At 41.9% G+C, this 12296-nt stretch overlaps 1 protein-coding gene across 1 annotated transcript; it reads left to right on the top strand.

The window, feature by feature from the left end:
• The first annotated feature begins 936 nt into the window (after nt 1-936).
• NMS (neuromedin S) lies at nt 937-10085 on the top strand. The gene is made up of 8 exons (XM_037056727.1): nt 937-1012; nt 3186-3241; nt 3545-3583; nt 6955-6978; nt 7070-7123; nt 8382-8456; nt 9465-9500; nt 10038-10085. The coding sequence occupies exons 1-8, from the start codon at nt 937-939 to the stop codon at nt 10083-10085; spliced, it is 408 nt and encodes a 135-aa protein (XP_036912622.1).
• Nucleotides 10086-12296: the final 2211 nt, after the last annotated feature.

The raw sequence follows: 12296 nt of genomic DNA, 5'->3' as shown, positions 1-12296 counted from the left end.
TTTAGAAAAAAAAGAAAACAACTATAATCCCACACTCTTGAAGATGTGATTCCATCCTTGAGTTCAAATTCCTGATCTGTGTCTTTGATGGCTTGGTGACCTTGGACAAGTTCCTTCATCTTTCCCAGCCTCAATTTCCCCATTCATAAAATTAGGATAGTAGTGCATTTCTTGCAGGGGTTTTTGGTGAGAATTACATGAAATAACATATGTGAGATGTCTAAAAACAAATAAAAATAGTAGATGGAGTATTATCTTTAGGCATTGTCATGTCTCCTCAAATACTGATTTAACTGAACATATTTAACTTGCTTGTGTAAATAAATCTGGAGAAACCTTAGAGTCCAATTTTCAACCATATTTTTTTAAAAAAGAACCTTAATTGAACTTTTGAGTTTCTTGTAATGTTGTACATCCCAGATACCAACTTTTGTTCTTCTCAGATGCACCAAAGAAGACAAAACATCCTTTGTTAATGATGGGAAAGAAACAGCTTCTTTGGAAACATGACTTTATTGTGCAAGAGTTTACAGATTTATGTCTAGTTCTTTGATTAAAAAAAGAGAAAAAGCCTTTCTTGAGTCAGAAATGTTTCTTAAACCACTATAGAATAACAATTATGACTCTCCATTTTTTATTTTTATTGCTGAGTTGAAAAAGATGACTCTCTACAATGCTGACACCAGGAGGATATTATCTCACAAATAAGGGCCCAGCACAATATTTACGAGAAAGCTAGGGTCCTCCTGTGCAAAGCTCATTGGTGCTCAGCAAATGGACTCTGGAACATTGAAATAAAGGTATTTTTTTTTACTGGGCTTATCAGACAATCGGACCTGCAGAGGGTTGTCTCTACCTGTGGAACTTCAGGAAATTCTCAACTCTTGTCCTAGCAGCATACATCTTTGGTTAGCAAAGAGCAACTGGATTTTAAGGATGAAACATCTTTTTCTCCCCTTCCCTTCCATCCTGGCCATCTACTGCTTCTGCCTGCTACAGAATCCCTCCACAGGTAAGGTGACCCCTTCATCAGACTCCAGCTGGCCTGAGATCTAAGACTGAAACATTCCTTGATCCTTTTGGAGGAAGAAAAACTTAATTCCTTTACCTACCCTCATTTCTACCCTTTCAATTTATGGTTTCTCATTTGTCCATGACCTTTAAGAGAGGGTGAACAGAGCTAGATGTCACAGCCTTTTACCAAATGAGGCAACTTCTCCCCTCACCCCCGACTACATACTTTTACTGCCCTGAACATGTGCCATGGAAACTGTGAGGAAATAGGATTCGGGGAAAATCTCAACTTCATAACACATTTGTGTCCCAGAATTCTGAATAGAACTAGAGATGGTAGAATTTCGATTACAGTCCCCAAGACTGGAGGTTGAGGGCATTTGGAGAGGGGCTGGGTAGGAGTGCATACAGGAAAAAGGAATCTTTTCATAGCCTTTTTGTGGGCTCCCAGGACGCAGGATCCCTAAAAACCCAGGGGAGGCCCCACAGCTTCCAGGACAGGGCGCTCTCCGAGGTGCTGACAAGACGCTGGCATCGCTTCACCAACTTCCCAAAACCAACGTGTTTGTAGGGAACCAGGGTGAGGTCTGGACGGGGTCAGTTAGTCGGAATCCGTTCCCCATCTTCAGGTAACACTCCATGTGATGCAGGGAAGGATGTGGTGGCAAAACAGCTACAGTTGTAAACATGAACTATTTAGAAATTTCATTTAAGGCAGTACAAATCTTTGAAAAGATATTTAAACAGAAAATATATTTCAAACAGTGTAAAATTTTTTTTAACTATGTCCTATAGTATAATCATAAACCCTAAGTATTTCAAGGAACTGTGAAAGTCATTTGATTAATCTCATGGAGAACAGGGACTGCCTTTATGATTTTCCTATTTGATTACTTTCAGTAACACCCAACTCACTACCAGCCTGAGACAGCCAGTAGCTGCCTCCTCTGGACTCCAATAGAACCTTGCTTATATAACACTTTTGGAAATTTGTTACCTTTTATCTATCTGTCTATATATTTATATCCACCACCCTCATTTTTCTATTTGACTTTATATTCCCTGAGGGTAGGGTGTCTATGGTCTTTCTCCTTGTACTGTTAACACATAACCTTTCAATAAGTCCTTATAAAGCTGGTTTGAATTAACCTGCATTTTTGAATGGTGCCAGTCATCAAAAACTTCTTTACACTAAGCTGAAATCTGATCACATATAACTTCTAACCATTAAACCTAGCTATTTCCTGTGGGGGGTATGTAGAATAAGACTAAAATCTTTTATGACAGTTCTCAAAATATTTGAAGGTAGTTAACATACACTTCCCAATTTTTCCCTTTACCAACAAAAACTGTTCAGTTTCTTTTACACATCCTGTTACTTTAAGTAGGACTGTTACCTTTCAAGATTTGGACACTGCTACTTGAATATAGCACAAGATTGCCTTAGTTTTTAGCTTTTTCTTAGCTCATAGAGAGATCTCAGGGAACAAAATATCAATTAAGATTTTAAAAAACAATATACTACCCTTGAGCCAGATATTTTCTTTTTCACATTAAAAAAATCTCAATTCAGGGTTTTACATTTATCACATTTAATTTCGTCTGCTTAGTTTTGATCTACTTAGTTGGTTCTTTCAATTGCAGTATTAGCTGTTCCTCCAAGAGTTGTATCAAAGCACATGGGATGAAGACTTCATTTGGGTCAGATAACAGTTGACCCACACAGAGTCCATCTGCATGCCGGTGGTGGCCTCCCACACCCCTCCCCCCAGAGAATCTGGTGAAGCAGAGAGACAGGCGTCCACATTTCCTAAATGTCCCAAGAGTGACTCTGATGCACATACTTGTTGACACCATTTCCTGATATTCCATCCTCATAAATTCCATCAAAATACAGATTAGATTGTTACCTGGGAATTTTTGCCCTCTTTTCCTGACTTGCTAACTCTTGTACTGTTAACTCCCAATAAATTTTTTAAAATACTACTTTAAATTAATTTTGGCACAAATCTCAGATTTGCTGGTGGTAGGTACAGTCTGTTTTCTTCGTTAACCCTTTTTAGCAACATTGTATTTCTAGAATGTCTATATGTTTTCCATGGTAAATATTTAACACTTAATACTATGACCTCTTTTCTCCTAATTGATATTTTTATGATTTCTCACAATAGGATATCCTCCACCTTTAGATGATTCTCCAGATGGCCTGGATATTGTGCAGCTGGAGGTACACTGATGTTCAGTAATGTGAGGGTTTTAGTTAGTCTTGGCCTTGAAAATACCGTGTGGATAATGTTCACTTAAAACTATTTTAAGAGCAGATTCTTGGCAGCAGCAGGACTTGCCATTGTTGTTTTCATGGTCTCATTAACGGTATCCTGACAGTTGGGTTGAAACTCATTGTTACTGTGTGAGAAGATAATACAAGGTTCATAAATGGGACAAATTTAGAATTATATGTGTTGTGATAGAATGCTGTTGACTAAGGAATTTATACTTACCTTTAATTCATTTTCCTCATTTATTTTAGCAACTGGCATATTGGGCAGCTCTTTCTAGGCAACCTAAGGTAAAAAAAACCTAATATACATATGATAATTCTTTTAGTTATAGCAGTACACATGTATATCACAATTGGTATCAGTATTAAGGACACTATCTTGCTAACTACAGAAGAAATTGTGTGTGTGTTTGTGTAAGAATATAGCTTTAGGAAATAAGTGAATTTCTTAAATATTAATTACTGTAAGATATTAGTAGTTCATCTGTATTCTTACAATGATCATAATCACATATACATATCTAATTACATGAATTGACTAAATTATGATATAGCCTAACACACATTTCAAATTGATGTATTATGATTTGGCAGTTCTGCAAAACAATAGATTTTATGTAAAGGACCTAATAGTAACTACAGTAGCCACGGCAGAAATATTTCAGTGGATATAAAGTAAATGTTGATTCACTCTAGAGTAAGAGAGGGCCCTGGCTGGTGTGGCTCAGTGGATTGAGTGCCGGCCTGTGAACCAAAGGGTCACTGGTTCCATTCCCAGTCAGGGCACATGTCTGAGTTACAGGTCAGGTCCCCAGTAGCGGGCACTCAAGAGGCAACCACACATTAATGTGTCTCTTCCTCTCTTTCTCCCTCCCTTCCCCTCTGCCTAAAGGTAAATACATAAAATCTTAAAAAAACAAAGTAAGAGAGGGTGACACCAGGGTAGACTCCATGATTCTAGGCATAGATGATATGTTTTCATCTTGAACTGCATCTCCTCTTCCTCCTTCACCTCCTTGACGCACAGTATACTGTGCTCCAGCCACAATGAAGTTCTTACTATTCTCCACATGCACCGGGCCCTTGTATCTTTCCACAATCTCACGCTTAGCCAAAACATGCCTTTGCTTCCTTTGCCAGCTGTGGTTAGCAGCCAAGACTCTACAGCCAAAGTACCTGGCTTTAAAACCCACATCAGCTAAACCTCCACAGGTTTCTTAATCACTCTGTGTCTCAGCTTTGCCACCTATAATATGGAAATAATAGTCATCATGAGGCTGAAGCTAAACTGTTTTAATATTTGTGAAGTATTTTCAATGGTGTCTGCAAGATCGAAGTGACAGCACTTAAGTGCTAGATGTTATTGTTTCTTGATGCAACTAACTTCCATTCTTCAAGATTCAGACATCACTTTTTCTCTTAAACTTCATAAATGTATCATGCCCATTTATCCTTATTTTCAGTTTACTGTTATGTGTATGTTTGAAGACAATTGTCATCTCTCAACTTTAAAACTGATCTTTTCAACCTTGGTACCCGGAGCAGGAATTCAGGCTGAGAACTCAAAGTTCTCCATCTCCTTGCAACTGCCTTTCACACCGAAGGGGCTTCCTCATCCCTCACGTGAAAGCTGTGTGGGTCCCACGCATAAGCAGAGGAAGTGGGAGTGTGGCTATCACATCTGCTGCCCTCAGTATTGAATTGGGTGTGTGGCTCCCCAAGTGCAAGGACCCACTTGGGATGAATTTCCTTCCCTCTTCTCCATTTTCCCATAGCTGATCTTGTCCATTGCTTCCAATTGCAAAAGAGCAAGGCATCGCTTAATGACTAAAACTACCAATATTTTAAAGCTATTAACAGAGAGATTGTGGCTCTTCTGCCTTGAAGTGTAACATTTGTTGTGTCACTTCTCCTGGGGCTTTGGTTTCCTCTACAACCCAACGTCTGAGTGATTTACCTGGGCTATATGTCCACTTCGGGTTCTGGTCTCTAGAAGAGTCCAGGTCTGTGTCTCCAGGGAATTCTTATTACAAGGCCACTAGGAAAGTATTATGGTCTGCAAACTGAGAAATCTTTGTGTTTTGTGTTTCTGGTCACTACATGAAATCAGAAGAATTTTATACGGGAAAAGGGGAGACAGATTCTTGTAAACACAGCCCTACTATTCATCCATTCAAAAAAGATATTTATTGAAAGCATGCCATTTGCCAGGTGCTGGGGGTATACAGTGGTGATCAAAACAGACAAAAGTGCCTGTTCTTACGGGACTCATGTTCTAGTTAGGGAAATAAATAAACAAGATAAAGTGTACATTTAAAAATATTTTTTGTAGAAAGAAAAGATCAAAGCAAGGAAGGTGCATATAAAATGTTGAGAGTGGTGTTTAGCAACTGAAAAAACACCTTTATATTCCTTTCTTTTTTTTTTGGTCTAAAAGGTAATGGTATAAAATTGAAAACCATGGTACAAAAAAAACACACAATTGTTTGTACAGTAAATTTTCAGAACATACACACAGAGCAAACAGGTGCTGACAAAAAGACCAAAAGCTGTAAAGATACTAAATTTTAGAAGTGATAATTATAAAGAAATAGAGTGAACCTCCACAGAACCTCTGCTATTCAGTGATGTCGGATAATTACACAGGCTGGGCAAAAACAGGTTTACAGTTGTATGTGAAACACAGAGTTATTCCTGTATCCTTACTAATCCCTGTATTATTTTCCATCCGAACAACCATAAGGCTACTTTTGCCCACCCCCTGTAGCATGTCTGTGCCCATATGCATAGGTGTGCCTGAATGTACAAAACAGAGAGAGAGACAGACGGAGCTGCTGCAGAATCTTGCCACAAACTTTACAGGAAGATATAATCATATTCACGGGAAGTATTATCAAAAACTCTCATTTCTATCTTAATTGGAGTTGGGGCTGATTTAATGATGCTTAAATATAAATGAGACACGAATGATCAATAGCTAGATCAACATATTTAAAACAGCATTCACAGTAATCATCTCTAGCAGTTCAATAAAATACAGCCATGGAATCTCCCTGTTGTTTGGTGAGGTCCCCTCTTCACAGCATCCTTGAGTAGAACATGCTGCCTAGACAGGCTTTCCCAGGCTGTCATCCATGCAAACGAGGGCAAGGTGGTGCTCTCACAAGGACTGAGACACGAAAAACCGTGCTTTCTGCAGGGACAGTGAAGATTCATCTTGAAAGCTTTTAGGAAAAAAAAGTTTGGTCAGTTGAAAGCACCATCAAAAAAGCTGAATTCTAGGGCATACCCAGCAGCAAATTAAAAATTGCAATCGTTATTTTATTCCAGATCTTATTCAGACAGTTACTTGGGATTAGATTAGGATATCACTTCTATACATCATAGAGTATGTTTTCCTCTAAGGCTTGAAAGGGTAAAATGAGATTAAGTTTTAAAATAATAGTGTGTTGCTGGAAACTTTGTTCTCATAAGATCCTGCATCAACTTGATTTAGTCTTATTAAGTTTGTGTGATGCATTTCTTTTTAGCTTGGCAATCTATTTCATAATATTAAGGTAAATCCTATATGAGCGTATGGTGTAACTTATACTGAAAATTCTATCAGTTACTTGACACAATAAAGTTTCATGTAATTCCCCTCACAATTCTCTTTCCAGGATAATCAAGGCATATACAAAAGGGTGAGTACTGCCCCACCCAGTAGCAAGGGCATGCAACTTCCACTTTATAGCAAATGACACCTAGTACTAAAATGGTGTTTTTCTTATTCAGTTTTTATTCCACTACTCCAGAACTCAGGAGCCAACACACGCAGTTAAAACTGGGGTCAGTGTTGTACCGTAATCATCTTTCTGTAAAAGTCCCTCTCCTCTGGATGCCTTTTATCCCTCTGTAATTGGTGAGTGCAGATCCGCAGAAAAGCAGGGGGCCTTCGACACTTTCTCTGCAGCTTCCTAGGTGCCTTTCCCCAGGGCTGTAGGGATGATGCGTCTCCCTTTCTGGAGTGGAGGTGGGAGGAGGCTGACAGAAAAAGGTAGAGAATAAATTATAGAAAAGGAAAAATAAGTAAGAAATAACGTTTTATTATGCACTTAAACAGAGATACAAAGAAGAGCAAACATGGAGCTCTATTTATATTGTTCCGTATTACCCTCTGTTTTTAAAAATTTGAAAAGTGTTTTGTGAAGTGCAAAGCAACCATCCCCCAATACTGATCCATAACCATTACGGTGTGTGTGTTCTGTTCCAATAACAAGCATCCCCTCTAACTTTCTTAGTATAAACTTGAGTTACCCTCTGGTATAGGTCGTGTAAGTGACTTTCTACAGGGATTTGAGAATTATCAGGAAGAGCATAGAATAAAATTAAAGGTGCCCTGTCACAGCAACTGCAATTTCACCATTAGAAAGTCACTTATTTGTATAATCAAGGCTTTCCAAATCTTCAATAAGACCCTTACAAAACAAATACCCAACTAAGTATTTTTTGTTTTTACCCTAAAAGGCAAAGATTCATCAGTAGTGCATAGGTGGGCGCTACAAAGGAAGGACAGTGGAAGGGGAAAGATAAACCTAGTCTGTGACACAAATTAACTTGCACCCTGAGCCAGACTCATGGAGGACTCGTAAAGACCAGATAAGACACAGGTGCATGTCTGAGTGCGAGCAGGCAGTCACAGGCAAGACGTCCAGGAAAACAATGCATCTGGTAGCGAGGGTTAGGGGTGCTGCCCTCCCACTTCTTCCCTTAGGAGAGCACACCTGGGGAGCCAGAAAGCATCTAAGTGGAGATGCTTCTTCAGGATGATTCACTGCAGACCAGAAGCACAGAAAACTTTGGGTCGATGCAGATAAAAGTCTGATTGAACCTAAGGGGATATTTTTAAGTGATGTGTTGGAATTGAAACCTGCTATCAAGGCAGGCGATTTTTTTATTGAAAACATAAAATTTCAAGCTTAGGCACAGAAATGATTTTACTCTGAAAATTAAACCCATTTGTAATAGCATGAGTGGAAAGGGTGCGCATAACCCTGGGCTACGGCTGCCAGCTGCCTCTGACCCTCACAGCATCCCTCTCTTGCAGTTCCCTCCCGTGCACCCTTTAATGCGTCTGGCCGCCAAACTCACCACTGGAAGGATGGAAAGATTTCTACAGCACGTATGAGCTTTTTTCTTCTGCCATATTTTTATGCCAGTAAAAGTACATTTAACCGGGGTAAATGCGTGTGTAGTCTTGGAACTCACATTCTCTCTTGGAAACTCCACCTGGGAGGGAGCTCTGGGCCTTTGACCTTGCCCACGTTACTTAACCTACCCCTCTGGCCTGGTGTCCTCCACTGCAGGCCTTCCACTGGCCCCGCATGGGTCCGCCCTCTCCTTTTCTCAGCTCCCCACCCACATTTTCTGTTGTCTTCTCGTTTTCCCTGCTCATTCCTCTTCCTCTTGACTTGAACATTTGCTGTGCTGATAGCCTCTGCTTCCCATTGCCCCACTTGCTCTTTTTTCCAGACCTCAGAGCTTTGTTTTTCTAAGAAAAAAAAAGTTTAAGTTGAGAAATTGCCAGTTTTAGTAATAGCTGAACCTCAAAATCTTAATCAAGGTTTTGTTGTAAGGGAAAAAAAGAAAACTTCTTTTGAATACTGTGCACCCAAGTAGGGTGCTCAGCTCATCCCAGAATGCCCAGGACTTTTCTGGTTCCAGCTCTGTAAACCCCAAGACTCCGAGGAAACCACTCAGTTCCTGAGAAATACGTTGGTCACCCCAAGCTCGTGGGGCTTGATCTGATCTGCTACTGACCGCAGCTTTCCAAGTTAGGTCTGTCTCCATCGTTATGCCAGATTCATACGCAAACACAAGCGGAAGAAGCTGAAATGTCTTATTTTGAACATGGGCCTAAACCAGGGTGTAATTTCGAGTTGAGGCTGTTGGGAAGAGCAAACAAACGTGACATTGTCCTGGACATAAATGGTAACTCAGTCAAGAAAACATGCTTGCTTTCCCAAACAGGAAGTTGAAATTGGCTACACAGCTGTTCCCATGAACTGTTTTTTGCACCCAACTTCTGGCTGTCTTAGAGTGGAAGCCGGGAGGTGCAGGATCGCAGCAGAACACAGCAAGCCTCAGGGCTGTGGTTCCCGTTCAATTAACCTGTGTCTTTCCCTCACAGGGCTTGGGAGCTGCAGCACCTGACTTTACCAAGAAGGTACGTAAGCCCAGTGGAGATCACACTCCCCCATGAAAGATCTGTGAGAGGACATGAAGTGCTTGGGGAGGGGCCACCTTGCAGCCTCTTTACACCACTTCTGGGAAGAACTGCTCTCACAATATGCCCCTGAAAATCTTCTTTGAGGATAAGCATTTTAATTTTGGAAGTCTCTAGGCTTGATCTGCAGCCAAAAGGAATCATGGGACAATCCTCTGGCTGTGAGTATTTTACCTCCAGTCTTGTAGAGGAGTCACCTGGGGCCGTCTGCTCCTGGTTGTACCAATTGGGGAGGACTGCAAATGGCACAGACCCCATGTACCAATGCTTCTCCAGGTTGACCATGCATCATAAATACCTAGGGACCTTGTTAAAATGGGGAGAGTCAGTAGGGGCCTGGGAATATGCATTTCTAACAAGTTCGTGGTGTTGATGCTTTGGGCTGGGGACCACGCTTTGAAAAGCTCTGCCACAGACATCTTTGAGAGACCTTGGGCACAACACAGTTGCATAATGGTTTGTGTTTTTATGTTGCAGGATCACGCTGCTACCTGGGGACGGCCATTTTTTCTTTTCAGGGTATAACATGTTTCCTTTTCCCTGTTTTTAACCCCGATTACCTCCTGCCGCCCCAGGAGCTCCTGGGAGCTCCTGGAGCTCCTGCCAAATGAGCACAGCCAGGGCCCCAAAGTGAACTGGTGAACAACTGTGGACACTCTCTCACCCTTTACTTAGGGGGCGATTCTCAACGTTTCCTCCTATAAAGTCAATGCTTGTAAAGGAAAGGGCTCATCTGTGAGGTGAGGACACAGGCTGAGAGCACCAGGGCTCTGGAGTGGGGAGTGGGAGTTCTGGTGATGGACGGACATGAGGGGCAACCGAAATCTGAGTCTGTTGTTGAACATGAAGGTCTGGATACCTGGCTCCAAAATACACTGGCAAGAGGAATCTAGGCACCATCCTCTCCTCCTCCCCAGGGGACTTGGAGTCTCTTGCAAAGGTCATAGAGTCAGAGAGTTATCTTTTAGTTTTTGACCCATCAATCACTAGCTATGCTTTACCCCCTAGATACTCAGTGTTTGCATCAGAAAAATGTGCAGATCTACCAGACTTGTGCCCCTCAAAATGCATTCTGTGGGCCATTGGTGCTAAGAACTGCTATGCAAAGATCAAATAGATTGGAAAACCCTGCACCCAACGTTCTTGACGGTTTACAACACACACCAGTGTGTCTGGCAGAAAACAACCTGTTTAACTTAATTCTATGCTGTTTCCCAAACTTTTTTGTCCATGGAAATTCTTCCCACCACCTCATACCACTCATATACACCTTCTTAATTGACCTGACCTATTAATAGTTGTTCTCTGGAAAGTACTTTATGAAACAGTCTCCACGATACCTTTAGGGTGAGAGGTCCTGTGATGAATAGTTTGAGGACTGTCCTGCGACATACACAGGGGCTAAGGGGTGGAGTGGAGGAGTGGGGACAGGGTCTGAGCAGCACAGGTCCTGGAGCTCTGCTGTACAGGACCGACAGACTAGGACGAGGCTAAGGCTCACCCAGTGAGCCCCGAGGAGGCCGTTATCATCTTGGTTAGGAGAGCAAGGCAGTAGGGCCCGTGGAGAAAGGACCTGAAATCAAGAAACACATTCTAGGCAGTTTTGTTTCAGCATCTGTAAGTTGCTTCTTTTTTTTTTTTTCAGCCAAGGAATGGGAGAAACACTGAAGATAACACCCAATAGAATAGTCCAAGGTCAGCTCATTGAAGCTTTTTTCCTCCAAGCAAATGTTATGAGCCTGACTGGGGTGGAATGAGAGGCAGCCTGAGGGGCAACAGTTCAAAGAAAGGGGATCCATGCAGAACCCTTGAGGACCTTCTGCCCCACTGACTTTCCTGCCGTCAGCCCCACTGAGCCTCCTCCCAGCCTGACCTGGACAAACACCACAGCCTGCACTTCACACTGGCTCTTTGCAAGTCAGTTGTCTCCAGCAGTAGCTGTGAGGGGCTGAAATCTCCATTTGGCCCAACTGATTCTCTGTGACTTCTCACCTGGCCCTTCTAATGAGGAAAAACTATCCTGGGATGCCTGGGTGTGGAGTGGAGGGGTAGCTCCCTATAGGGGGCACATTCCAGAGTATAGCCAGACTCTCCATTCAGTGACATTCTGAGACCTGAGTTTCAGTCTGGGGAGATTCCTTTGGGCCTGTGTAAGCAGACACCCCCGTACAAGGCCAGCTCTGGGCCTCCTCTGTCTTTGACAATGATGTGGTCCCAGGGACCTGAGGCCACTGTCCTACAAAGGCATTGCAGCCTCCCTCCCAGGGCCTGACCCTCACCTTCTGGCAGTGGTCAGGACTCCCGCAGGCTAAAGTTCCTGAGAAAGCTGTCCAGATGCCGGGAAAGAGAACCACCCAGATGGAAAGGGGAAGGTATTCCCTAAGGCCACGGCGTTAACACGGGCCTAATGGTCTAATTAGATACAGCAAAAACAAATCTTGTAAGTACCAACCATGGGCACTCAGGACATGTCAAATTGAGGAAAAATTGTAACATGTTATACAATAACATGCCCTTGGGCCTCATCTCGATTCTGAGAATGAGTTCATCTGAGCCGCATGTTTTCTTTTTCAGAGTTTGGTGACAAAGAGAAGCTGGATCAGATGAGGCAATCCAGTAATTGTGTTGAACAAATGTCAAGTTTCTTTCTGTGAACAATATTTAAAGATAATTTTATTGTTCTATATTCACTAAAATATTCAAATACTCAGTTGGATAAAGAATAAAGTAGCATCG

This window comes from Sturnira hondurensis, unplaced genomic scaffold (assembly GCF_014824575.4).
Source record: "Sturnira hondurensis isolate 20B ecotype Veracruz unplaced genomic scaffold, ASM1482457v3 Scaffold0009178, whole genome shotgun sequence".
NCBI classification, from domain to species: Eukaryota; Metazoa; Chordata; class Mammalia; order Chiroptera; family Phyllostomidae; genus Sturnira; species Sturnira hondurensis.
The sequence above is the reverse complement of the archived record's forward strand: the minus strand, read 5'-3'. Positions and strand labels throughout refer to the sequence as shown.